Source organism: Strix aluco, chromosome 33 (assembly GCF_031877795.1).
Source record: "Strix aluco isolate bStrAlu1 chromosome 33, bStrAlu1.hap1, whole genome shotgun sequence".
NCBI lineage: Eukaryota > Metazoa > Chordata > Aves > Strigiformes > Strigidae > Strix > Strix aluco.
In genome coordinates this window covers 2,588,743-2,615,091 of record NC_133963.1, presented here as the reverse complement: position 1 = coordinate 2,615,091, position 26,349 = coordinate 2,588,743, and the positions used below count along the sequence as shown (strand labels likewise).

Genomic DNA, 26,349 nt, shown 5'->3' with positions numbered 1-26,349 from the left:
GGGGTGGCGCATGCGCAGTGCGGCTCCGCGCAGGCGAGTGGGGTCTCTCCCTCTCCGTCCCCCCCCTCGACCCCCCCCCCAAAACCCTCCTCCCCGTCCGTCTCCGCTTCCTTCGGGCGTGGGCCCGGAGCGGGCGGGGTTTCCGGGAGCGCGGGCGCCGTCGGGGCTAAGAAGACTGAACGGGGGGGAGCGCCACCGCTACCGGGATGAGCGACGGCGGCCGGCCGGGCCTGCGGCGTCCATGACAGGTGAGGAGCCGGCTCTGCTTCTGCGCCCCCCCCTTCGCCCCCCCGCGCCGCGCAGTGGGCTCGCCCGGCCCCCGCTGGCCGCTGCGCGGAACGTACCACCCGCCCCCCCCGCCAGGGGTGTGCGGCGCCTCCCCGCCTCCCGCCGCCCGATGGACCCGCCCGTCTCCTGAGGGGCGCCGCGGGGACCGCACCACCCGCGGAGTTGGGGGGGGGGGGGGGGTCTTGCCCCCCCCTCACGGCCCCGCGATGCGCCCGCCCGTCGTGCGGGATAGTGCGGGGAGCGAAACACCCGCCTCCAGGGGCAGTGGGGGGGGCCGGGACGGGGATGAGGGCGGCTGCACTGAGGGGCTGAGCTGGGGGGGCCTTGCAGTGGGGGGGTGTTTGCGGGTTGGGGGGGGTCTGGCCTGGGGGCCTGAGCTGGGGGTGACTGGTGGGACTGGAGGGGGCCTGTCCCAGGGACCTGTGATGGGGGCCCTGGCAGGCTGGGGGTGGGGAAGGACTGGCAGTCTTTGCGGGGGGGGTGGGGGGCTGTCCCCAGGGAGTGAGGTGGGGGGCTCAAGCAGGCTTGGGGTGGGGGGGGTGGTGGCACTATCCTAGGGGTCTCTCATTGGGGGGGGGCCGTGCCAGGCTTGGAGGGCCCTGTCCCGAGAGGCTGAGGTGGAGGAGCCTGGGGGGGTCTCTGTGAGCCTCTGGGGTTTGGGGGTGGTCTGTCACTGGGGGGGGGGGGGGGGCTCTGCCATGGGCTCCTGGATGTGGGGGTGCGTTGTGCTGGTACCCCCCCAAGGGGACCCATCCCCAGCCACCCCTTGAGCAAGCCCACCTGAGGGCTCAGTAACAACCACAGCCCCCCGCCTGCCTCCGCGGGGGGGGGCACCCAGCACCGCAGGAGGGGGCTCAGGCCGCGCCGTCCCCGCGCCTTTCAGCACCAGCACCTTTCAAACCTTCTCTGAAAGCTCCTCACTGCTCATCCCCGGGACAGGATCCACGCGGCTGCGCTTTGAGATGCAAATCTTTCCTGGCGCTGCTTCACAGCTGGTTTAAAGCCTCTGGAACGTGCCTGAAATGGGGCTCTTTTGGTGGTTTTTTTAATCGCCGCTTTTTGGTGTGCGCCTGGAAACTGCTCGCGCAGCATCTCGGGTTGTCAGGATCCCTCAGTGCCGGATACAATCCCCATCCTTCATCGGAAATAACCGTAACAATTAGGGCTCGGAGAATGTGTCGAATGACCACTGGTCATTCCCGCTTTTCCTTAGCCATCAGGATCACATTAAACATCCTCTGTTCCCTGCAAGGACAAAGAAGGGGCCATGACAGGGTTTGACACTTCAAGCTGCTGGTGATTCCTGAATCGCAAGTCTCCCGCTGTTGTAATTATCCTTAAACGCACCCAAAAAGCAACGATTTAGTTTGGGTTTTTTTTAACCAACGCTTTTCTTTTTTTATATTGAATTTATATTATGTTGAAGGACAACACAGTGTTGTCTTGGAGAAGTCTGCAGTCTCCAGGTTTCAGAGCCTCATTGTCCCACACTGCACAAAAATATAATCAAAGGTCAAGTACCACCAGCTGAAAGCTTTTTAATTGCAGCCAGTATAATTAAAAACAAGCCCCGGATGCGAATGAACGATGCCCAGATCTCACCGATCGCTGGGTTCGAAGGCTCCTGACTGTGTTTCACCTGCGTCCAGTGCCACAGATGCGCCAGATCCTCTCCCCTGCACCAAAGCTCAGTCGTGGGATGATGCTCAAATCCTACAACCTCCACCCCTGTTAATTTGCTCGTTCAGGGGCTGTTTTTTTTTGTAATTTGGGGGGGTTTTTTTATTAAAGCCTCTTGTGATCTCGTTTGCATTTGTGGTCTGGGTGCCTTGTGGGACACATGCGGCAGGCTCAGCCTTTCTGGGACAGCTCCGAAATTATTTAGAGCCCTTTTCTGCAGCAAAGTTTTTATTTAGAGTCGACATAGCGCTTAGGGATATGGTGTAGTTGGGAACTTTCTATGTGAGGTTAATGGTTGGACTGGATGATCTTCAAGGTCTTTTCCAACCTAGACAATTCTGTGCTTTCCTTTTTAATTAACATCGATGAGCTCTTTGCCATAGCCCATCCAGGAGCAAATCCATCCGGAGATCGACACTTCAGCAGCTGGAAAAACGTTAGCTCCATGCGCTGCCAGGTCCTGCCTGTTGTTGTTCTGCTCAAATTGCCTGGCTGTCTGCCCCACGTCCTTGCCCAATGTTGGGCGAGCGGAGGAGCCTTGAGGGCAAGCGGAGTCCCCAAAATCCTCTTTCCCATCTGGGATCATCCCGGGATGCCTGTGGCAAGGCGGGGAGGTTCCCATTGGGAAGGCACAGGCAGATTTATGGTAGTGAGGAAGAGAAATTACTTCCCTTTGGAAACCCCGTCATCCCTGTGGCAGAGGGAGCTTTAAAGGTGAGATTGGAGGTTTTAAAGCTAGGCTGGAAGTTTGGGAGTTAGGCAGGCCCTGGGGTTGATCTAGAAAGTTTGGAGGGGAGTGGGAGCTCCATCGATATAGCACCATGTCTGGGGAGTTAGTCTTGGGCTGCTCTGGCTCTTGTCTTGCTTCAGATGCAGCTGGAAAACCCCAAACCCTTGCACTTGGCTGTAAATTTATGGGCTTGAGTTTTATTTTACCCTGATTAAAGCCAGGGAACGGTGGGGGCAGCAAGCCCAAGGTGACTCTGGGGAGACTCAAGGTGGGGACAGTCCCCTCCAGCCACCACCAGGAAGTAGCACGTCCCCTTGTCCCGCTGCCTCCCGTCGCCTGGCGCGGTGGGATTTGGGAGCCCGGGGAGTTAATCCTGTCAGGTGACTCCGATTAATTTTTCTCTAGCTGTTTGTTTTCCAAGGGACCATGCCCCCCCCCCGCCCCCCGAGCTTGTCCAACCCTCCTGAGGCTTTTTAATGCCTCGTTGGTGGCAGGCAGGTAAAGGGACGATGCTGACAAACCTGCTCCATCCTGGCATCTCCAGGTTTGCAAGGCTGCCATGCTGATTTTTGTCTGGGGCGGGGGGAGCGGGTTTTAGGAAACTGGTGTAGTGGAGGAGATTTTAATCGGCGCGTGGGGGTGGCTTCATGCTGAAACTGGCTGCCTCCCCTCAAGGGAGGGGAAGGAAGAGCGTCAGGAGCTTTGCTGACTTTCTTTGAGCATCTCTCCCTCTTCTCCCGCAGGTCGTCTCCGCTCTCGCTGCTCCTCCCGCCGCCGCCGGCGTTAGCCGCTTCCCCGATCCCGTGGCAGAGAGGGGGTTAGAGCCCACGGCCCCACCATGAACGAAGTGTCGGTCGTGAAGGAGGGCTGGCTGCACAAGAGAGGTGAGGGCGGGGAGCCGGCGTGGCAGCGGTGGCATCCCTCCAAGGCCGGGTCACTGCGGGGAGTCCAGCGCTGCAGCTGCCGCCGGGAAAGGAGATCTCTGGTTTCCAGTTACTGACGATTTTAACCTTTCCCCAGCGCAAACACAGGGGAGGTCTCTGCTTCCCCTCGCCCCCAAAACAGTGCGCAAAGCACCTTGGCACTGCAGGGCATCCCAAAACCCACCAGCGCCTTCCCTTTTCGGCTTTCTCCTGCTCCAGGCTCGGGTCCGCAGCTCTCGCGGCCATCAGCAATGCCGCTTCGCCGGCGTTGGGTCTGTGCTGCAAGCAAATCCTCGGGCGGCGGCGGTTTTAATTTCTTGCTGCGTTGGGAAGCTGGAGAACAATCCTAACACCTCCCCACGCTCCTTCTAACCTGGTTTGCGGCAGCCCTGCAGTCAGACCCACAGCCAGCCCTTTTATTTTTAGCTCTACATGGGGAACGTTGCAGCGTTGTAGCAGCTGTGCACGTGGGGTTTTATTTTTAGATCCATTGAAGGTGGCTCTTCTTTTTCCTTCCCTGGCTGAGGGTGGTTTGCAAGGGGAGCAGGCGTGAAAGCCAGCCACCTCCAGCCACCTTTGTCCCACCAGCAGCCCAGCTGGATCCCTGTGTCCAGCAGGTTTGTGGATTCCTCCTTCTTTGTGGAAAGTAGACCTGGAGAGGGGGAAGCCAGAGCTTCCCTCCAATGCTTTTTCTTTCTCTGGTCAATTTTGGAGCTGCCGGGGGAAGCCTGAAGCTTTTTTTTCCCCACTGTGTTCCCTTGGAACGAGCGTGTTTCAGACTAACCCGCTGCTCACACCTCTCCTAAATCACAGCCAGCTGCTTTTTTGCAGGAGCTTCTCTAAAGCAGCTCCTAGAAACAGCCTGAAGAAAAACCCCACTGAATTTTCCATCTACAAGGGGTCCTTCTGCGGTTTAATTTTCCGTCTCATCATCAGAACCACCCCTACAAGGGGTCCTTCCCCAAAAACCCCTGAGCCATCCCCCTGCCCCCATCTCTCTTGCAGGGGAATACATCAAAACGTGGCGTCCCCGGTATTTCCTGCTGAAAAGCGACGGATCTTTCATTGGCTATAAGGAGCGGCCGGAGACGTCCGACCACAGCTTGCCACCTCTGAATAACTTCTCGGTAGCGGGTACGTCAGTGTGGGTGGCTCTGGGGCTGTCTGTGGTTAGGAGCCAGTGTCAGGCAGGGTGTCTTCATCCCCAATGCTGTTAGGGAAAGCTTTGGGATGAGGATATTTGATCCCAAACCATCCTCTTCCCTTTTAATTTTATTTTTGAACTTCTGCAGAGTGCCAGCTGATGAAGACTGAGCGGCCTCGGCCCAACACCTTCGTCATCCGATGCTTGCAGTGGACGACAGTCATCGAGAGGACCTTCCATGTGGACTCTCCCGAAGAGCGGTAGGCGTGTGGGATGGCCCCTCCCTTTGGGTGTCCAGGACAAAGAGCGCGTTGTGTTGTGTTGTGTCAGCGATAGCGTGGCCAGCAGGGACAGGGAAGGGATCTCACCCCTGTGCTTGGCACTGGTGAGGCTGCACCTTGATGAGTGGGTTCAGTTTTGGGCCCCTCACCCCAAAAAGGCCCTTGAATGACTCGAGCGTGTCCAGAGAAGGGCAGGGTGCAGGGTCTGGAGCACAGGTCTGATGGGGAGCAGCTGAGGGACTCGGGGGGGTTTAGTCTGGAGAAGAGGAGGCTGAGGGGAGACCTCATGGCCCTCTCCAACTCCCTGAAAGGAGGGTGCAGAGAGGGGGGAGGAGTCTCTTGAGCCAAGTAACAAGCGATAGGACAAGAGGGAATGGCCTCAAGCTGCGCCAGGGCAGGGTCAGACTGGCTCTTAGGAAGGATTTCTGTCCAGAAGGGGCTGTTGGGCGTTGGAATGGGCTGCCCAGGGCAGGGGGGGAGTCCCCATCCCTGGAGGGGTTGAAGAGTCGGGTTGACCCAGCGCTGAGGGATCTGGTGGAGTTGGGAACGGTCAGGGTGAGGTTCATGGTGGGGCTGGAGGAGCTTCAAGGGCTTTTCCAACCGAGATGATTCTGTGATCCCAGCTGGAGGAGAGCCCTGAAATCTCTGAGCTGTGACCCGTCTGCCTGCAAAGGCTGGAGAGGTGGGCACAGCCCCTCTCACTGATCCTCACCCCCACCTCTGTGCCACTGATCCCTTTTCTCTGTAGCGAGGAGTGGATGCGAGCCATCCAGACGGTAGCAAACAGCCTAAAGAACCAGGAACCGGAGGCGGACCCCATGGATTACAAGTGCGGATCTCCCAACGACAGCACCGGCACCGAGGAGATGGAGGTGGCTGTCAGCAAAACCCGCGCCAAGGCTGTAAGTCGTCCCCGACACAGCACCGTCTCTTGCCATTGGCACCGCCGAGCAATGAGGGAGGGATACGGGATAAACCTCATCTCTGTGGTGGCCGCTGTCACCAGGATAATCGCGGGTGAAAGAGCCTGGAAAACCCTTTCCCATCCCAGATCCCCCTTGCCCACGCTGCAGACTCTCACCTCCATCTTGTTTCTCCCCAGACCATGAACGATTTCGATTACCTGAAGCTCCTGGGAAAGGGCACTTTTGGCAAAGTCATCTTGGTGCGGGAAAAGGCCACCGGCCGCTATTATGCCATGAAGATCCTACGGAAAGAGGTCATCATTGCAAAAGTATGTGCAGAGCCCCAGCGGAGGGCGAGGGGAAGAGTCGGGAGCCACCAGGGTTTAGGGGATCGCAGAATCATAGAACAGTCTGGGTTGGAAGGGACCTTTCAGGGTCATCTCATCCAAACCCTCCAAGGGCTGCGATGTTTCAAAACACGCCTCCAAAGCTGCCCAGCGGTGGCCAGCTCCTGCTGTGCTCTAAACACTGGGGGATTCTAGGAATTTCAAAAGCCCGGGCGTGCGTCGTAAGGCGCAGGTGGGTGACACCGTGGGATCCACTCACTCGCCTCCCTCTGGGGACGCAGCACGGCCACGTCCTCCTCCACATGTGGCCAGTGAAGCGTTCACCCTGCGGGGGCAAAACCAGGGCAGAGCTTGGCACTTCAAGCTCCCATCCCTGTTTTGTTTTTTTGTTTTGTTTTTAGTTTTTTTTCTGGGAATAGTTGACGGCGGTTGAAAAACTCTTTTGATTTTTCCACAAACGATGGCGCTTCATTTCTCCTCCTTTTGCAGGATGAGGTGGCGCACACTGTCACAGAGAGCCGGGTGCTGCAGAACACCAGGCACCCCTTCCTCACCGTAAGTACGGCTCGTGCCAGCCAGGGGGTGCCTGGCGCACCCCAGAACGACCCTTCCCTTCCCCTCACCGTCTCCCGTGCGAGCGCACAGCCCCACAGCTTCTCTGAGACCTTTTTTCCCTCCTCTTGCAGGCACTGAAATACGCCTTTCAGACCAACGACCGGCTGTGCTTTGTCATGGAGTACGCCAACGGTGGAGAGGTGGGAGCTTAAGACTGGATGCTCCCCCCAGGGCTTGGAAGGATCTTGTCTGCATATTAAATAGCTGCTTTCAGCTCGTTAGCAGACAATTTATTCCACATGTGGGGAGGTAGAGCATACAGCTCCTCTTGCCTGAGTTTTCCTGGCTCTTTGCTAGCCTTCCTGGTGCTCGATATCACATGAAACCATCCAGGGGAGCTGCGGACACTGCAGCCCCTTCAGCCATCACTGGCTTCGTTACCTTCCACCCTGTGCTGGCATCCAGCTTTGTTTCTCCACCCTGAAACGCTTCCCTTGCGAGCGGGGACACAGCCGATGGCGCAGCCCCTCTCTCAGGCGCTCCTGCTGGCAGAGCAGAGGGGGAGCTGACGATATTTTTGAAAGCGAGGAGCTTAGAACACATATGACCGCATTAGCTGCGTGCTGAGAGCGATTAACCCGGGTTTCACTGTGGGGTTTAAGCGCTTGTTGATCGGTTTCTCTTGTGTTTGTTTGTTTCTTTCTTTCTTTCTTTTCCTCAAGCTGTTTTTCCACCTCTCAAGAGAACGTGTCTTCACGGAGGACCGAGCCCGTTTCTACGGCGCAGAAATAGTCTCTGCGCTGGAGTACCTGCACTCCCGGGACGTGGTGTACAGGGACATTAAGGTACCAGCCCAGCAGCAGCAGCGTCCGTTTTAGTGCCGGCGCAATTTTAATCTTCCTGGGCTGGTGTTTGGGGGTGTGAAGTCGCTCCTGACTCCCCTAAACCTGCCCCCCCCCCCCCGAGGGCCCTCATGGGGTTTCAGTTGCTGCAAGCTGCCTTTCTCCGCTCCCGCTCACTGTGGGTGGTGAAGGGCTGCTTTCCACCCGGGGCTGGGGATGTTGTGGCAGGAGGGAGAGCGGGAGCTTGGCTTCAGCAGAGACCTTGAACCTGCCCTGCGGGGCGCTGTCACCCCCGTCCCCATCCCACGGCGATGGATGGACACCCCAACCATCCAAAGGAGGCTTTTTGGGGAGCAGCATCCCATTCCTGTGGTCCCAACTTTGCTCAGCTCCAAACATTTTCTCCCATCTGCCTGCTTTTTTTTTTTTTTTCAGCTGGAAAACCTCATGCTGGACAAAGACGGCCACATCAAAATCACTGACTTTGGGCTCTGTAAGGAAGGCATCACGGATGGAGCCACCATGAAGACCTTCTGTGGCACTCCTGAGTACCTGGCTCCAGAGGTACTTAAAGCATTGCCACAGCCAGGCTTTCCTCGAAATCCTTGTGCCAAAAAAAAAGGGTTTTTTCTGTGGAGGTTATTCCCAAAGTCCAAGATGGCAGTGGTTCAGCGGGGGCTTTTCCAAACTCGTCGGTTGCAAGTGTGGTTGTACCTAGAACGGGGTTTCCCTTCTCCCTCCTCGTGTTGCCGCCTCGTTCTTTGGCCTCGTCAGCACCATCCTCTGTCTCCCCCGCGCAGGTCCTGGAGGACAATGATTACGGCCGCGCCGTGGACTGGTGGGGCCTGGGAGTTGTCATGTATGAGATGATGTGTGGTCGCCTCCCCTTCTACAATCAGGACCATGAACGCCTCTTTGAGCTGATCCTTATGGAGGAGATTCGGTTCCCTCGTACCCTCAGCCCCGAGGCCAAATCCTTGCTGGCTGGGCTGCTCAAGAAGGATCCCAAACAGAGGTGAGACTTCGCTGGGGTGGACAGGACAGGGAAGGGATCTCACCCCTGTGCTCGGCACTGGTGAGGCCGCCCCTCGATGAGTGGGTTCAGTTTTGGGGGTCCTCACCCCAAAAAGGCCATTGAGGTGCTGGAATGTGGCCAGAGAAGAACGGAACTAGTGAAGGATCCAGAGAACAAGTCTTAGGAGGAGCAGCTGAGGGAACTGGGGGGGTTTAGTCTGGAGAAGAGGAGGCTGAGGGGAGACCTCATGGCCCTCTACAACTCCCTGAAAGGAGGGTGCAGAGAGCGGGGTGATAGTACGAGAGGGAACGGCCCCAAGTTGCCCCAGGGGACATTTAGATTGGATATTAGGAAAACTTTCTTCACCAAAAGGGTTAACAAGCATCGGAACAGGCTGCCCAGGGAAGGGGTGGAGTTGCCATCCCTGGAGGGATTTAAAAGACCTCTAGATGTGGCACTTGGGGACGTGGTTTAGTGGGACTTGGCAGTGTTGGGTTTATGGTTGGACTTGATCACAGAATCATTCAGGTTGGAAAAGACCCTTGGGATCATCGAGTCCAACCATCAGCCCTACTCTACAAATTTCTCCCCTACACCATATCCTCCAACATCTCATCCAAACGACCCTTAAACACACCCAGGGATGGTGACTCCACCGCCTTGATGATCTTAAAGGTCTTTTCCAACCTAAATTATTCTGTGGTTCTGTGGCATCCTGGCTTGTATCAGCACTAGCGTGGCCAGCAGGGACAGGGAAGGGATCTCACCCCTGTGCTCGGCACTGATGAGGCTGCACCTCGATGACTGGGCTCCAGAAAGGCCATTGAATGACTCAAGACGTGCTCTAGACCCCTCACCAGCTTCGTTGCCCTTCTTGGGACACACTGATGAGGAGCAGCTGAGGGAACTGGGGGGGTTTAGTCTGGAGAAGAGGAGGCTGAGGGGAGACCTCCTGGCCCTCTGCAACTCCCTGAAAGGAGGGTGCAGAGAGGGGGGAGGAGTCTCTTGAGCCAAGGACCCAGCGGCAGGCCAAGAGGGAATGGCCTCAAGCTGCGCCAGGGCAGGGTCAGACTGGCTCTTAGGAAGGATTTCTTTGCAGAAGGGGCTGTTGGGCGTTGGAATGGGCTGCCCAGGGCAGGGGGGGAGTCCCCATCCCTGGAGGGGTTGAAGAGTCGGGTTGACCCAGCGCTGAGGGATCTGGTGGAGTTGGGAACGGTCAGGGTGAGGTTCATGGTTGGACTGGAGGAGCTTCAAGGGCTTTTCCAACCAGGGGATTCTGGGGGGGACTGTGGTGCTGCTGGCGGTTCCGGACGCGCCTCTCGCTCTGTCCGCAGGCTCGGCGGAGGTCCCAATGACGCCAAGGAGGTGATGGAGCATCGCTTCTTCATCCCCATCAACTGGCAGGATGTGGTTCAGAAGAAGGTAGGAAGGGAAGGGAGCGCGTTGAGGGGGTGAAGGGGCAGGCAGGCGCTTGGCATGCTGCCGGTGAGCAAATTTCTCCTGGTTTCCATCAGCTGGTCCCACCATTCAAGCCCCAAGTGACGTCCGAGATAGACACACGGTATTTTGATGACGAGTTCACCGCCCAATCCATCACCATCACCCCTCCGGATCGCTGTGAGTGCCACACTGCCCAGAAACAGGAACCCCCTTTGTCACCTGTACCCTCTTCCTCTCCTACGACCTCATTTTCCTGTCACCACATCGTGGTGGCGGGTGTCACTGCAGGGGCTGTGGTGGCATTGCTGAATAACAGCTCGCGGTCCCTCTCACTGCCCTGCAGAGGTCTTGGGCAGCTTTGGTGGCATCTCCGCTGTGGGAGGGAGCAGGAAATCTTGTGAACACACCAGGGAGCCTTCATCAGCACCTCCCTCACCCTCAAACCTTGCCCTGTCCCTTCGCAGATGACAACATGGGCTCGCTGGAGAACGACCAGCGGACGCACTTCCCCCAGTTCTCCTACTCCGCCAGCATACGGGAGTAACCAGCCGCAGCAGCATTCGGCCTCTGAGGAGGAGGAGGAGGGTTTGGGGGTTCGCTCACACAGGAGGGAGTTCTCTTCTGTGCCTGGCAGAAGCGGGGGGACGCTGTGGCTCGCCGGTGCTGCGCCGTGGCCTTTTGGAAGCCGTACCCCCACCAAGTGCTCTTGCTCTGCGGCTCCCACCCCAGCACCGGGACGTGCCTCCTGCCCCTAGCCTAGGACTGCTTTGATTTTAATTATTATTATTATTATTATTATTTTCTTTTTTTTTTAAAAAAAACTTCTAGAAGTGCTCACAAGCTTTTGAAACCAACCCCCGTTTCCCCTCAACTGTGGCCTTGACCCCCACCCCGCCCCGAAGCTCAGCCAGCCCTCTGCCCAGTAAAACCCACTGCTCCCAGTTGGGGAGAAGCTGTTTTCACAGCGGAAGGGAGGGAAAAACCCCTCTGAGGCTGGGATCCAGGAGTGGGGGGATGCCAAGGCAGGACCCCCACCCCAAGACCATGGGGGGAAAGTCTCAACCCCTCACCTCCTCCTGGCTTTGAACTGAATCCGCAGCGACCGAAACCACCCGTCCCCCTGAATCGGCGCCTGGGCAGAGGGGAGCACCCCCCCCGCAGCCAGCCACCACCCAAGGAAAACACGATCCTCGAAGCAATAGTTTGGCTTTTCCGGTGCCTTAAAGCCAGGAGCTGTGGTGACGTTGGGCTCTGTGACACCGGCCCCATCCTCCAGCACCGTTAGCGGACGACGGCATCACCAGAACCAACCGGTGCCAGTGGTGTGACTGGGTTTCTTCATCGCCGATAGTGGGGGGGGTGCCCACCACCCGAGGGGACGCTCTGGGACACCTCTGGGACCCCCCCGCTGCCGTGGCGCAGCACCAGTGGGTCGCACTGGGACCGGCGCCTTCGCCAGGCCCGGGACAAGCTGGACTTGCTGCCTGGTGCCACCAATGGTTTGCAGGTAGGAATCGGGTACCTGGCTGGGGAGCCCCTCAGGGAGGAACTGAGAGAAGTTGTGCTTTTTCTCACTTAGTTTGGGCAAAAATTGAGTTGAATTAATGGAAAAATAGGGGGAAGGGGGATGAGACCTGTGGGCACGGTGGCCTGGCATCCCTGGCGCAGCAGCTGGCCGGCAGCTCTTGGCTGCCCTTGTGTTTGTACGGTACAAGCAATAAAATGGGGGGGTTTGTTCTTTTTTTTTTTTTTTTAAGTTCTTTTGGAGGAAGCGGGAGCGTGGGCTCCTTTCCAGCAGGGGAAGGGGAGGCTGAGGGGCCTGGCTTCCCCCCCCCCCGCGAGATGCTGTGGTCCCAAAGGACCCAAATGCTCCTCCTCAGCACCCTCAATCACCTGCCAAATGCTCCCTGGGGTCTCTGATGTGGCCCCAGGGTTGTCCCCCCGTGGCAGGTGACAGCACAGCACCCAGTATCAGTCACCAAACACTTTACTGGTGGCTCCCAGCGCAGCCCAGGGCTGCCCAGAGTCCTGGTGGGGGGGACGGGGGGGGACACAGGGTGCTGGTGGGGCTCAGAGCTGCAGGAACTCGGCCACAAAGGCCATCAGGATCTTGCCCAGGTCCTCCACGGTGGGGGGGTGCAGGTTGTCCTCGGTGTCCTCGAGTGTGTGCCACACGTGGGGGAAGGGCAGGGGGATGAGGTGGAGCACAGGGACACCTGTGGGGACATAGAAGGGGGGGAAATATGTCCCCTTGGGGCCCTCCAGCCCAGCCCCATGAGTGTGGGGACACAGGGACAATGTGCCCCAGGGGAGGTGGGGACATGGCACCTCGCTGGAGGAAGGGGACGTGGTCGTCCTCGACAGGTCCCGGGGCCGGGCTGAGGCGGAAGAAGGGCTGGTCCTGGGGGCGGGCGTGCAGCAGCCCCAGCTGCCGCAGCTGCTGCTCTGCGCCGGGGACATGGGAGGACCTTCTGGGTCACCTTCTGTGACATCCCCAGTGTCCCCTCTGTCCCCAGCCCTTAGTCCCCAGCCCAACCCCATATCCCAGCTTGTCCCCCATCCGTGACCACCCCCCCCCAATCCCATCTCCATCCCCCCTGTCCCCTTGTCCCCACCCTGTCCCCTTGTCCCCGTGTCCCACCGATGGCGACGAGGCGCAGGAACCAGTGGTGGGTGCGGGGGAAGTGGCTGTGGATGGCGGGGTGACGGGCGCCCAGCAGGTCCAGCAGCACCAGCAGGCTCTGGGGACACCAGCACGGCCGTGGGGACACCGGCACGGGGACACCAGAGTGCCACCCCTCAGATGCCGTGGGACTGTCCCAGCTGGGCACCCAAGGGTGGTGGCACGGCAGTGGGGTGGTCTGGTGCTATGTCACCACTCTTGGGTGACACCGGACCACCCCACTGCTGTGCCACCACCCTTGGGTGCCACCAGGCCCTCCCAGTTGGGTCACCGCAGTGGTGGAGACCATCCCAGCCAGGCCAATGCCACATTACCCACCACCCTTGGCCATCATCCTTGGGTGCCATGGCCACCAGACCACTCACCCCATTGCTGTTCTGCCAACTCTGGGGGCCACCAGACCCCCACCACTGCTGTGCCACCACCCTGGGGTGCCACCAGGCCATCCCAGTTGGGTCACGACAGTGGTGGGGACCGTCCCAATGCCACGTTACCACACTTGGGTGCCCCCAGATCATCCTTGGGTGCCATGGCCACCAGACTACCGACCCCATTGCTGTCCCACCAACTTTGGGGGCCACCAGCTCCCCCCCACTGCCACAGGGCTCAGTGTCACTCACCATGGCGGTGATCTGGGTGCCGCGGGGCCCGTGGGGAGTGGTGGCCATACGTGCCGCCAGGTGCCGGGCGCCGTAGAGGGAGTCGGTGACGCTCCAGTCCCCGAAGGCCTCTTCCCCGTCCAGGAACAGCAGCTGCAGCGTCACCTCCGCGCCCTGACGGGACACCGGCATCCAGCAGCGGGGAAGGGACCCCAGCGTCCCGGGGAGGGGGGAGGAGGGACTCAGGTGTCTTGCGGGGGGCGGGTAGGGTGTCAGGAGGGTCCCAGGCATTCTGGGGGAGCGTGGGGGGATCCCAGACACCCAGGGTGGGGGGCGGATCCAGGGCTGCCCGTCACCCACCCTGTCCTTGGCGCGTCGCAGGGGCTGGTCGAGAGCAGCTGCCAGCTCCAGGAGGATGGCACAAGGCACGGCCGAATCAGTGGCCCCCAAAAAAAACCGCTGGCTGGGACCAGGGGGCAAGACCTTGGTGTCGTAGTGACAAGCGAGGACCAGGCGGCGGGGGGCGGCGGGGGCCACCGTGGCCACCACGTTGGTGAAGGTCACCGGTCCCCGAGGAGTCACCGCTTCGAAGGCGTCGAGCTCCAGGTGCCAAGCGGCCCCCAAGGCGCCCAAACATCCCACGATGTGCTGCGGGGACAAGGATCCCCAGTGAGAGATACGGTGGTGGCACCCTGGGGTGGGTGCAGTGGCACCCGAGTGTGGGGGGGGTGTGTGGGGGGGTCTTACCTGGCGGGCAGCACGGCTCCCGGGCCCCCCCGGCACCCGTTCCCGCAGGAGGGGCCGCAGGAAGGTGTCGCGCAGGCGGGTGGGATCCAGCCGCCCCAGCAGCGTCAGTAGAGTCTGCTCCAAGGGGGGGGGCTGGGGGGGGCTGCATCAGTGTCAGGGTGCTATGGACCCTCAGGGGGGTTTGAGGGTCCCTAGAGGGGGCTGGGGCCCCCACGATGGAGTCAGGGAGGCCTTAGGATACCGGGGCCCTGGGGGATGTTGGGACGTGTCTGGGTGCTCCTGGAGGGGTTTGGGGTGCCCATGGATGCATTGGGTGCCCCATGATGGGGTCTGGGGGGCTCAGGGGGGTCTGAGGGCCCTGGCGGGGGAGGGTTTGGGTGCCCCGGGATCCGTTGGGTGCCCCCCTGATGAAGTCCGGGGGACCCCATGAGACTGGGGAGGGGGGGCGGGGGCGGTCCTGAGAGGGGCTGGAAGCCCCGGGGGAGGTCGGAGGGTCCCCACGAGGTCTGAGGACTCCCGGGGACAGCAGGGAAATGCCGGGCACCCCCTTCCCGGGACCCTCCCTCCCCAAGACCCACCGGGACCTCCCCTTCCCGGCCCGCCCTCCGCTCACCGGGCCAGTGACCCGTTCCCCGCCGGGCCAGGCGACGTAGAGGAGGGCGGCGGCGGCCGCCAGCGCCAGGAGCGGCAGCAGCGGCCGGTGACAGCGGCGGGACCGCGGGCAAATCCCGGGGTCCGGAACCAGAACCGGCACCGCCACCGGGACGGGACCGGGCCCCGAACCCGCGGACCGGGCCCGGCGGGAGCCACCGGCGCCCTTCCGCATGGCGGGGGGGCGGGGCCTGCGAGGGGCGGGGCCTGTTACTAGGCCACGCCCCCTCCCCGAGCGGCGGGCTCCGCGGCGGCGCATGCGCGGTGGCCCTGGGCACGCGTTAGCGCATGCGCTGGGGAATGGGGGCGGCCACCCCTGCCGTGACGTCACTCAGCGTGTGATGTCACTGGGGTGGGGGCGTCACTCCAGGTCAGCCCGGACCAGGCTGTCACCCCGGAGACGCTCCCCTGGATGGGGATGTCACCGCGAACGGGGGCGTCCACCCGCACCGGGAGGTCACCCCGGGTGGGGATGTCACTGCCGAGGGGTCGCCGTCACCCTCCCTGGGGACACCGCCACGGGACAGAACGTCACCCCAGAGGGGGCCACGGCCCTCCGTGGGGCCATCGCCCTCCATCCACAGCGCCCTCAGCCCAGACGGGGCTGTCACCACCACGGGGCCACCACCATTCCCCACGGGGCCAGCACCCTCCACATGCTCGTGACCCTCCACGGGGCCAGCACCCAGACGGGGCCAGCACCCTCCACGCTGCCACCCCCCACCCCCCCACCCCCCCCTTTTCCCCTCCACTTTGTTCTTTTTTTTTTTTTTCCTTCCAAGTTTTGGGGTTTGATGATTTTGGTTTGGTTTGGTTTTTGTTTTGTTTTCTCCACCTTCTCTTCCGCCCTTTCCAGCAACCGCCACGGACAACCTCCCCGCTCTGTGTCCCCAAAATCCGCCACCACCGTGCCCGCCGGCGCTTGTCCCTTCACCTGCCGTCGTCGCGCCGGGTGGCCGGGTGTACCCAGTTGTTATCGTGCAAACCCACCCTGCAGCCGGGCGCCTCCTTATCAGGTCTCCGGCAGCACATCCAGTAGGATCGGCCGTAAGGCAGGTCGTGGTGGTAGGGCTTGGGATGCCACCGGCACAGGGACACGTCCCCCTTCTCGTAATGCTTCTTGCACTGCTTGCAGGGGTCGTCACGGTAGAGGGGGTCGCGGTTCCAACGGGAATCGGTGGCCTGCACCCCGAAGGTCTCGATGATGGATTTGAAGTAGTGACAGGAGCACTTGAGGGCGGCCAGCGCTTGGGTGGGCAGGTAGCTGAAGATCTTCACCATGACGTGCTCCGGCAGCAGCAGCATGTACTGCCGGGGCTCCAGCAGCCGCTGGATCTTGAAGCGGATCTCCAAAAAGTCGTGGGAGACGTGACGGTACAACCGGCAAAGCGAGGGGTCGGGGACGGCCGCCGGCTCCTCCCCAGCCTCTGTGTCCTCCGCTGCCGGCGCCTCCTCAGGGACAGGCAGGAGGAAGAGCTGCCCCGGTGGTGGGTCCTCCTGCACCGCCGCCGGCAGCCTCACCGTCTCCTCCTTCATCTTCTTGGCGCTGTCCTTGCCAAAGAAGACGCATTGGTCCACCACCCCCGTCACCACCACGTCCACGTGGAAACTGGAGGCGCAATCCCGTGCCGACGTCCCCTCGCCAGTTCCTTCGCCCATCTCCGGTTTGACGGCGCTCGCCGACCCATCGCCACACCCCATGTCCACGTCAGGGCCGTCCCCGTCCCCCTTGGGACCGGCGGTGGCCAGGAGGAACTCCACGTTGTTGGGCAGCGCGTCGCGGGACGGGCTGATCAGCTGGTAGAGGTCACAGGTGATCTTGTCCTTGGCGCGACCACCGGCGTTACCGCCGCCGCTCGCCGTCCCGCAGCTCATAAAGACGCAATTAGGACGCCCGACGGCACCCGGCTCAGCCGCGGCGGCTCCGGCGCGGGGCTCGCGACCGCTGGAGATGCGGAAGGCGATGCGCACCTCGCCGGGACCCGCTGCTGACGATGCCGCCGCTGCGGCAGCGCAGTCGGGGCCCGGGCGGCACAGCCCGTTGGGGCGGGCGCTGCTGTGCTCCCGCTGCCGCGATTCGAAGTGGGCGACAGCTTCGGCCACTCGGCTGCAGTCGGAGCCGCTCGGCGCTTTGGTTTCACCGCTGGCCGCTTCCACAAAGACAACCGGGGCGGCGGGAGCGCCGCAGGGCCGGGGAAAGCTCTGCAACGCCAGTGCCGTCCTCTGCTCCACCAACGCCACCATCTCGGCCACTGACAGCAAGTCGGGGGCTTCGCCGGCAGCAGCGGATGGTTCGCCAGGAGGCTGGCAAGCCGGCTCCCTGCCGCCGGTAGCCCACGCTGGGCTCGGCTTGCTCTTAGTGGGGTCGTGGCAGCGCCGGCGCCGCTTGGCTTTGGAGCTATCGCTGCCCCAGTTGCCCTTTACCTTCATGGTGCTGGCACGGCCACTGGTGCCACCACCACTGCTGCCACCACCGCACTGGTGTGCCACAAAGAAAGCCACCTTCTCCTTGGTGTTGCCCGGTTTGATAACGTACCACGTGTCCAGCAGCACCCGGCCTTCCTCCGCCGACGCCGGGGGAGCTGGGGCAGCATCAGTGGGAGCTGGTGGCGTGTTCTCGGACGGGGCCCGGGCACCAGCGGGCTCCTCGGTGGGACGGCAGGAGAAAGGTTTCTTGGTGGAGCCAGAGCCGGGACATGGTTTGTTCTGGGAGTAAGTGCCAAAGGGCCGCGGGCACCAGAGCTGCAGCTGGGGGAAGGCGTTGGGCTCCATCAGGGCAGCATGGCACTGCTGACACCGCCGACACTGCCGACGCCGTGGGCTGCCGGCACCCGTGCCCAGGCCTGCCGGGAGAGAAAGTGGTGTGAATGGGGCTGGGGGGGACAGGGTGAGAATGATGGGGACAGTATGGGGACGGTGGGGAGAGTACAGGAGTGTTGGGGATGATACAAGGCAGGTGAGGCTGTTGGCGACAATGTGGGGCTGGCGGGCTGGTGTGGGGCCAGCGTGTGGCTTTTGAATCATAAAAATCACAGAATCCCAGAAACATCTCAGTTGGAAAAGCCCTTGAAGCTCCTCCAGCCCCACCAGGAACCTCACCCTGACCGTTCCCAACTCCACCAGATCCCTCAGCGCTGGGTCAACCCGACTCTTCAACCCCTCCAGGGATGGGGACTCCCCCCCTGCCCTGGGCAGCCCATTCCAACGCCCAACAGCCCCTTCTGCAAAGAAATCCTTCCTAAGAGCCAGTCTGACCCTGCCCTGGCGCAGCTTGAGGCCATTCCCTCTTGGCCTGCCGCTGGGTCCTTGGCTCAAGAGACTCCTCCCCCCTCTCTGCACCCTCCTTTCAGGGAGTTGCAGAGGGCCAGGAGGTCTCCCCTCAGCCTCCTCTTCTCCAGACTAAACCCCCCCAGTTCCCTCAGCCGCTCCCCATCACACCTGTGCTCCAGACCCTGCACCAGCTCCGTTGCCCTTCTCTGGACACGCTCGAGTCATTCAATGGCCTTTTTGGGGTGAGGGGCCCAAAACTGAAGCCAGTAATCGAGGTGCACCCTCACCAGTGCTGAGTCCAGGGGTGAGATCCCTTCCCTGTCCCTGCTGGCCACCCTATGGCTGATACAAGCCAGGATGATGCCATTGGCCTTTTTGGCCACCTGGGCACAGCGCTGGCTCGTTATCCATCAATCACCCCCCAGGTCCCTCTCTGACTGGCAGCTCTCCAGCCACTCCTCCCCCAGCCTGTAGCCCTGCTGGGGGTTGTTGTGGCCCAGGGGCAGCACCCGGCATTTGGCCTTAGTGAAACTCCTCCCGTTGGGCTCAGCCCATCGCTCCAGCCTGGCCAGGTCTCTCTGCAGAGCCTCCCTACCCTCGAGAGATCAACACTCCCACCCAACTGGGTGTCATCTGCAAACTGACTGAGGGGGCACTCGATCCCCTCGTCCAGACCATCGATAAAGATGTTTTGGGGACACTGTGGGGCTTTGGGGGCTCTACGGGGCTGACAGGGCAAGCACGGGGCTGGGGGGGGTTAACGTGGCCATACTGGACCGTGCCCAGTACCGTTACTGGGCCGTGCCACCCCGCCCAGCTCCGCCCCCTTGAGCCTTCTCCCCACGCCCCGCTTCCTTTGCATACCCAGGCCCCGCCCCCATCCCCTAGGCCCCGCCCCCGACACGCCCCCTCACCGGCTCCGGCCCGGCGCAGCCCGCAGGGGGGCGGGCCCGACCCTTAAAGCGGCCGCGGGGGTCGCGGAGGTTGGACCGGGGTGGGGGGGTCCGCACCGCCCCGCCCTTTTAACGACCGGCGGCGGCAGCCGTTTGTTGACAGGCCCTGCGCGCGAGGCGGCGGCCAATCAGAGAGCCGCGTTCGGGCCATGCCCATATATGGACGGCGGCAGCGCGGCGGGCTGGAGGCGTGGCCAGCGGAGGGGCGTGGCCGAGGCGGAGGGGGCGTGGCCGGGTGTCCCCGCCCACCGCGGGGCCGCGGGGACGGGAGGGGCGCGGACACGGTCCCGCGTGGCCCCGGGGGTCCCGCCAGGCCCACGCCGCCCGGGGGGGGGGGGCCGAGGGCAGAGCCGATGACCCTCGTGGGTGACGCGAGGCCGGGCCCGTCGCCGCGCCGAGTGTGACACAGGGACACGCCCGCCCCCCTCGCGCGACGCTGGGACACGCGAATCCCCACGCGCGAACGCGCCCTCAGCCTGGCGCGAGGCGAGGGCAGTCCCGGCCCTGCGCGCACCGCCAGGGCTCACCCGGCCCCGGTGTCCCCACGGGCGCGGACTCGTCCGTGTTCCCCGCGATGTGTCACGGGTGGGACTCGCCTGCCCCTCGGCGCGCCGCGGGCACGGCCCCACCCCCCCGGTGTGTCACGAGTGGGAGACGCCGGTCCCCGGTATGACACGGGAACACCCTCGCACCCCGCCTTCCCCCGGGCCCCGGCCCAGCGGCCCCGCGGCCGTTACCGACATCGGCCCTGGGGATCCGCCACCGCCACGCCACGCCCCAGGGCACCGCCCGCCAACGCCCACGCCCCCCCCCCCCCTCCTCCGCCGGCCCGGGCTCCGCCCGGTGCCGCCGCCCCTCCCCCGCTCACCGGGCAGGTGCCGGGCGCGGCCGCTCCGCCTCTCCGCGCCGCTTCCGGGGTGCCCCGCGCATGCGCCCAGTCGCTGCTCCCTGCGCATGCGCCGCGCGGAGCACGCTGGGAGCTGTAGTCCGCCGCCGCCGTCCCCGGTGACTCCGCGCATGCGCAACGGGGGCGCCGGGAGGTGCCGCCCACGCGTGAAGGAGGTCTAGGGGTGACGGGGGTCCCCGGTCTCCCAGTGACACCGTCCCATCTCCCAGTGACACCCCAGTGCTCCCCCCACACCCCTGGTCTCCCACAAAGCCCGCCCCCCGCCAGTCACCGGTGACACCCCAAACGACCCTCCTGAGTGACAGCCAGCCCTGGTCACCCATGACAGCCCAGTAGCACCCAGTGACACCCACCCCCCCCACCAGAGCCCCCCCGATGATTTCACAGGAGCCACTGGTGGGTGTTACGCGTTTCTTTAGGGCACAAAGCTGGATCCCCACAGCCCGGACGCCCCTGTGACACCTCATCCCCCCTCCAGCACCCCAAGGTGTCAGGGTCCTGGACACACACCCCCTCCACACCTAAAGGTGTTGGGGACCCCCGGACCCTCCTCCCCAGCACCCCAAAGCATTGGGGACACCCCGCAGCACTCGAAGGTGTCAGGGGACCCCCCCCAAACCCCCCTAACTCCCCTCCCAACACCCAGAGGTGACAGGGACACACCCCCCCCCAGCATCCAAAGGCTTTTGGGACCCTCCCCCAAGCACCCCAAGGTGTCAGGGGACCCCCAAGCTCCCCTGACGCCCCCCCCCCAGCACCCAAAGGTGACAGGGACCCCCCTCCAAGCATCCAAAGGCTTTTGGGACTCCCCATCCAGCACCCAAAGGTGACGCCCCCCGCCTCAGCAGCAGCTCTCAGCAATCGGGTGTCTCCCGGGATCGGGGGGTGCCGTGCGCTGCCCCCCCACAGCCACGTAGTGGCGGGTGCCACGGGGCGCGGGGCGGGGGGGGCCGGGGTGCCAGGGGGCACCCAAACGGCACCGCTGCCACCCACGTCGCACCTCCGCCTGCACCTGCAGGCACCGGGACTTGTCACAACTCCGACGCGTCACACCATGTCACGACATGCCCCCCCCATCGCAACATGCCCTGACCCACCTCCTTGTTGACGAAGCAGTAGAGGATGCTGACAACAAGGCCCTGGGGATGAGGGGGGAGGGGGCACCCCGGGGTGGGGGTGCGCCCAGACATGTGGGTGCATGCGGTCACACACACATATGTGACCCCCCAACACCCCCCCGGACCTGAGCACCCACCCCCCCTGCATCCTCACCCCATGGCAGCCCCCCACCTTTGCAGCTCCCCATGGAGCCCCCGTTACAGCCCCCTTCACATTGCCCCATTGCACCCCCTTCTTCAGCCCCCCCATTACACCCCCAGTCGTTCCCCTCAATCATAGCCCCCCCCACAGTGCAGCCCCCCCCCATTGCAGCAGCACCCACCCCACCGTTACCCCACCACCACGTTGCAGCCCCCCCATCATACACCCCACGACCCCCCACTGCACTCCCCAACGCAGCCCCCATTCCAGTGCCCCCCCAGTGTCCCCCCCGCACCTGGGAGGAGGAGAGCAGCAGCTGCAGGCAGAGCCGCACCAGGCGCAGGGTGCCCCCCCCTGGCCCTCCCCCACCAGGGCGAAGGCCACCTCGTGCACCCCCAGAAGCGGGATCAGCGTCAGTGTGGACCTGGCCAGTCTGCGGGGGGGGGACGGACATGCTTGGGGACAACCAGGGACATCCCCCAGGGGATGGGGAGACCCCCAGGGACACCCCCAGGGACCCCCCCCTCAGGGACAGAGAGCCCCTCAGGGACATGCTTGGGGATGGGGACACTTCCAGGGAACCCCCTCAGAGAAGGATGGGGACACGGACACCCTCAGGGACACATTTGGTGGCATTAGACAATGGGGACACACTTGGGGACACACCTGGAGATGTCACAGGAATAGGGACATGGTCAGGGAGATGTTTGGGGACATGACAGGCATGGGGACACACTCGGGGTGTTGTGGGGACAGGGACATGCACGGGGACACACTCGGGGACACACTCAGGGTGTTCTGGGGACAGGGACGTGCATGGGGACACGCTCAGGACTTCGCTTGGGGACATTGCGGGGATGGGGACACACGTGGGGGACACACGGGGCTGGGGTGGGCACAAGGACATTGCACCGGGACACGGGGACACGATGGGGACAGGGACAGGGTGTGCGACCTGTGTGGCGTGTCCCCACGCACACCCTGGTGTCCCCATGTCCCCACCTGACCCTGGTGTCCCCACGCGACACCTGATGCGCCCGGACTTTGGCCACCAAGATGCGGACGATGCGCACGAACACCACGAAGTTCACCTGGGATGAGGACACCGGTGGTGTCAAACCCCCCCCTCCCCCTGCAGTGGGGACACAGCCCCGGGATGGTGACACCCCCCCCCCCATGTCACCCACCGCCACGGCCATCAGGATGGGACAGCGGATGATCCACCACACCGCCGGCTTCTCGTTCCGCTCCCAGCACCTGCCGGGGGGGGGACCTCAGCCAGATGCCTGCGTCCCCTCTTGGGGACATCACAGTGTCCCCCAGATGTGACAAAATGGGGATGGGGGGGGTGTCCAGCAGCCTCACCCCTCATTCTCATAGAAGTACCTCACCACCACCCATGGGACCACGAAGAGCACAGGGGCTCCTGGAGGGGTGGGGACAAAGTTGGGGATGGGGTGTGGAGACAACGGTGGGGACAGGGAGGGGACACACACGGGGACAGGCTCACCCCAGCCGAGGAGGAGGAAGGCAGGGAGGCAGCGCTCACCAGAGAAGGCTGCCAGCACCAGGAGCTTGTGGAGGAAGAGTCCCTCGGCCAGTAGCCACCCGTAGTTGGCCCCCACGCAGTACTGGGTGAGAGCCTGGGCCAGCCGGCACCCTGCCACCGCCTGCCACGGGGACACCCCCACCGCCACCCCAACACTGGCGTCGTGGTGACACCAGCATCGCAATGGACCAGCACGGTGGTGGCAGCAGCCCCCACCTTTGGGTCCCAGCGCAGCTGAATTCCCCCCCCCACCCACGGGTGCCCACCTGCTGGCCCAGCAGCTGCAGTGGGTGCCCAGGGCCGGGGCGGAGGCGTCGCCGCAGCAGCGCGTCGCGCGTCAGGATGGCACCCGCCCGCAGCACGAAGGAGAGGAAGAGGTTGGCGTGGATGAAGTTGCGGGTGCAACGCAAGCGCCTGCGGAGTTGAGGGGCGGTGGCAGCGTGGCAATGCCCGCTGGGTGCCCCGCCAGCACCCAAGGGTGCCCCAGTGTGGGTACCTGAAGAGCAGGAGCAGCAGGAGCGCCAGAAGGAGGGCGACGAGGGACAGGGAGTAGCCCACGGTGTAGAGGAGGCGGAATTGCTCCAGCAGCCAGGCCTGACGCTGCAGGGACAGGGGACACGGGGGACAGGGAGGTGGCACCACGCCCCAGGAGGTGGCACAGGACATGGTGTGGGGCAACGTGACGTGGTATGATGCCACACGGCATGGCACAGTGCAGGATGGCACAGCACAGCACGGCATGGTGACATCATGGTGCAGAGGACTGGCACGGCACAGCATGGCACGGCACAGCATGGCACAGCATGGCACAGCATGGCACGGCACAGCACGGCACAGCATGGCACAGCGTGGCACGGCACGGCACGGTGCCATCATGGTGCAGAGGACTAGCATGGCACAGCACGGCACGGCACAGTGTCATCATGGTGCAGAGGACTGGCACGGCACAGCATGGCACAGCGTGGCACGGCATGGCACGGCACGGTGCCATCATGGTGCAGAGGACTGGCATGGCATAGCATGGCACAGCACAGCACGGCACAGTGTCATCACAGTGCAGAGGACTGGCATGGCACAGCACGGCGTACGGCCCAGCACAGCGTGGCATATGGCACAGCACGCTGCCATCCTGGTGCAGAGGACTGGCACGGCACAGCGCGGCACAGCCTGACGGTGCGTGGCACGGCACGACGCGGCGCAACACGTCAACTCGGTGCAGCGCAGCCCCCGGCATGGGGCACGGCGCGGCCCAGCATGGCACAAGGAACGGTCCGGGGTACGGTACGGCATGGCCCGGCACAGAACGGCACGGCCCGGCACAGAACGGCACGGCCCGGCACGGCCCAGGGCACGGCCCGGGGCACGGCGCGGCACAGCAGGGCACGGCGAGAGACACAGCGGAGCGGCACAGCGCATGCCGTGGTGCAGAGCGCGGTGCAGCGCGGCACCGCAGCGTGACACATCCCGGCATGGCATCTCCCAGCGTGGCACCCCGCGGCACCCTACAGCACCCTACGCACCCCGCGGCACCCTACGGCCCCCACCTGCAGCGGCTGCTCCTGCGCCAGGTCCTCGCACTGCGAATGGTCCCGCCAAGGCCGCCCTGTCTCATCTGTCACCCAGTGCCCGTCGGGTCCGCAGCGCCGAGCCACCACCCCGCCCTGCACTGAGCACCCCAGCCCGTCACTCCACGGCACCCGGGGCACCCTGGGGTGGGTGCCACACCCCCCCCCCTCCATTACCTCGGTGGTGCCAGGGCAGGTACCAGGGACAAGGGACGGTGACAGTGCTGTTGGGGGCTGCATCCCCCCAGCAGGCATACATGTCAAAGCTGCGGTTGCAGACAGGACCTGGAGGACATGGGGGGGGATGTCAGGGTGTCCCCAGTGTCCCCCCATCACCCCCACCCCGTCCCCACTGACCGGGTGCTGGGGGGGTCGAGGCGCAGGCGCAGCTCGCAGGCGTGCCGGTACTCGCGCCAAGCAACCAGTGTTGCCTGGGCCGAGCGCTCCTCCTGCGAGGGGACACGTTTTTTGGGGACACACACACACACACACACACACACACACACACACACACACCACACCCCCCCCCCCCCCCCCTTGTGGTGCCACCACCACCACGGTCACCCCCTCCCGGGGACACCAGCATGGGGACACCACCGTGGGATTCACTGTGATGGGGTCACCACCACGGGCCCATCATGGTTTTGGGGGGGAGGGGGGAGGACGCAGAGGTGACGGTGTGGGGGTGGGGTGGGGGGGTCCCAATGAGGCAGCGGGGGGGTCCCAGCAGTAGGGGAGCCCCGGGTTGTAAAGTTGGGGGGATCGGGGGGGGGGTTTCTCACCTCTGCCCCACGCAGGACCCGGTTGAGCAGGGCGGGGGGCACTGCCTGGTGGCCCATGATGGTGACAGCAGCTCCTGGGGGGGTGTGGGGGGGGGCACAGGGAGGGATGGGGGTACCAGTGTCGTGTGTCATCTCCCCCCGTTATCAGCACCGCCCCCCCTCTTTGATGCGCTCGTTACCAGGGAGCCGCAGGTGGTACCCGCACACCTGGGTCCCTCCGGGGAGGGGGGGACACACCCACCCCGGCACCGACACCCCCCCCCCCAGATCCGCGGACCCGCGTGGGAACCAGGAGCCGGGGCAGCCGGTGATCACCCCCCGCAACCCCCACCTCCCCCCCCGTGATGCCGGTTCTTCCCGGTGCCACCTCGGTGTCCCTTGTCCCCCCCCCAAGTATCCCTTGTCCCTCCTCCACCTGCCCTTTGTCCCACCGCAGTGTCCCGGGTCCCCCACGCGTGTCCCCCTCAGAGTGTCCCCCTGTCCCCTCCGCTTCACCCCGACACTCCCCTCGACCCCCCCCCCCCCCCCCCCAGTGATGCCGGTCCCAGCCCCGGTGTCTCTTCCCCCCCGCCCCGCGCTGTCCCGGGTTCCCCCAGTGGCTCGGTTCCCCCCACGCGTGTCCCCCCGCTGCTCCCCTGTCACCCCGACACCCCCGCTGGCCCCTCCAGTGCCTCCCCCCGCATCGATGTCCCCCGACCCCACCTCCGGGACCCCCGGTACCGGCTCGGCGCGGGGCTCCGCCGCCCTCGGGCACCGGCACCGGCTCCGGCGGGCGCCGCCCACGGGAGGGGCGGGGCACGGGGGGGAGAAGGGGGGGGCACCCGGCTGGGGGCTCAGTCAGAGCAACGTGACCCGGCGGTAGCGTGCAGCCTGGCCCACGTGGCCCCCATCTCGGGTGGGGGGAGCCGGGAGCTCCAGGGTCACGGGTGGGTGGAACCAGGGTCACCCACGGGGGAAGGAGCATCATCCATGGGTGCTCCAGTGTCACCCACGAGTGTCCCAATGGGTCCAGCATCACCCAGGGGTTCAATGTCACCCATGAGTGTCCCAGGGGGGTCCAGCATCACCCACGGGTGCTCCAGTGTCACCCACGAGTGTCCCAGGGGGGTCCAGCATCACCAACGAGTGCTCTAATGTCTCCCATGAGTGTCCCAGGGGGGTCCAGGATCACCCACGGGTGCTCCAGTGTCACCCACGAGTGTCTGAGGGGGTCCAGCATCACCCACGGGTGCT

General features: G+C 63.7%; 4 protein-coding genes across 8 annotated transcripts; 1 reads left to right on the top strand and 3 right to left on the bottom strand.

Annotated features, from left to right (window-relative positions):
- The first annotated feature begins 15 nt into the window (after window positions 1-15).
- On the top strand, window positions 16-11,890 carry AKT2 (AKT serine/threonine kinase 2). 2 transcript variants are annotated; one of them, XM_074810101.1, is made up of 15 exons: window positions 16-248; window positions 1,837-2,682; window positions 3,442-3,582; window positions 4,627-4,755; window positions 4,914-5,025; window positions 5,795-5,948; window positions 6,149-6,280; window positions 6,788-6,853; window positions 6,985-7,053; window positions 7,576-7,698; window positions 8,131-8,259; window positions 8,496-8,710; window positions 10,045-10,132; window positions 10,225-10,327; window positions 10,615-11,890. In XM_074810101.1, exons 3-15 carry the CDS (start codon window positions 3,537-3,539, stop codon window positions 10,692-10,694), a joined length of 1,446 nt encoding a protein of 481 aa, XP_074666202.1. In that variant the 5' UTR covers window positions 16-248; window positions 1,837-2,682; window positions 3,442-3,536; the 3' UTR covers window positions 10,695-11,890. The 2 variants fall into 2 exon arrangements, with proteins under 2 accessions (XP_074666202.1, XP_074666201.1); XM_074810100.1 differs by lacking the exon at window positions 1,837-2,682.
- Window positions 11,891-12,121: 231 nt separating this feature from the next.
- On the bottom strand, window positions 12,122-15,551 carry QPCTL (glutaminyl-peptide cyclotransferase like). 2 transcript variants are annotated; one of them, XM_074810102.1, is made up of 7 exons: window positions 14,793-15,551; window positions 14,180-14,311; window positions 13,793-14,080; window positions 13,454-13,606; window positions 12,792-12,891; window positions 12,479-12,595; window positions 12,122-12,366 (listed from the first exon to the last, which is right to left on the bottom strand). In XM_074810102.1, the coding sequence occupies exons 1-7, from the start codon at window positions 15,087-15,089 to the stop codon at window positions 12,221-12,223; spliced, it is 1,233 nt and encodes a 410-aa protein (XP_074666203.1). In that variant the 5' UTR covers window positions 15,090-15,551; the 3' UTR covers window positions 12,122-12,220. The 2 variants fall into 2 exon arrangements, with proteins under 2 accessions (XP_074666203.1, XP_074666205.1); XM_074810104.1 differs by lacking the exon at window positions 12,792-12,891.
- A 61-nt stretch (window positions 15,552-15,612) lies between these two features.
- Window positions 15,613-19,988, bottom strand: FBXO46 (F-box protein 46). Of its 3 annotated transcripts, none has more exons than XM_074810090.1 (2): window positions 19,922-19,988; window positions 15,613-17,673 (listed from the first exon to the last, which is right to left on the bottom strand). In XM_074810090.1, exon 2 carries the CDS (start codon window positions 17,600-17,602, stop codon window positions 15,761-15,763), a length of 1,842 nt encoding a protein of 613 aa, XP_074666191.1. In that variant the 5' UTR covers window positions 17,603-17,673; window positions 19,922-19,988; the 3' UTR covers window positions 15,613-15,760. The 3 variants fall into 3 exon arrangements, with proteins under 3 accessions (XP_074666191.1, XP_074666193.1, XP_074666192.1); XM_074810092.1 differs by lacking the exon at window positions 19,922-19,988 and adding an exon at window positions 19,581-19,825; XM_074810091.1 differs by lacking the exon at window positions 19,922-19,988 and adding an exon at window positions 19,015-19,347.
- Window positions 19,989-20,760: 772 nt separating this feature from the next.
- On the bottom strand, window positions 20,761-25,410 carry GIPR (gastric inhibitory polypeptide receptor). The gene is given in 14 exon segments (XM_074810158.1): window positions 20,761-20,972; window positions 21,058-21,099; window positions 21,516-21,568; window positions 21,571-21,653; window positions 22,223-22,311; window positions 22,408-22,477; window positions 22,586-22,646; window positions 22,731-22,890; window positions 23,036-23,183; window positions 23,266-23,369; window positions 24,314-24,435; window positions 24,512-24,622; window positions 24,696-24,783; window positions 25,117-25,410. Coding segments are annotated over 14 exon segments (1,434 nt in total). The 5' UTR covers window positions 25,249-25,410; the 3' UTR covers window positions 20,761-20,801.
- Between the last annotated feature and the right edge of the window lie 939 nt (window positions 25,411-26,349).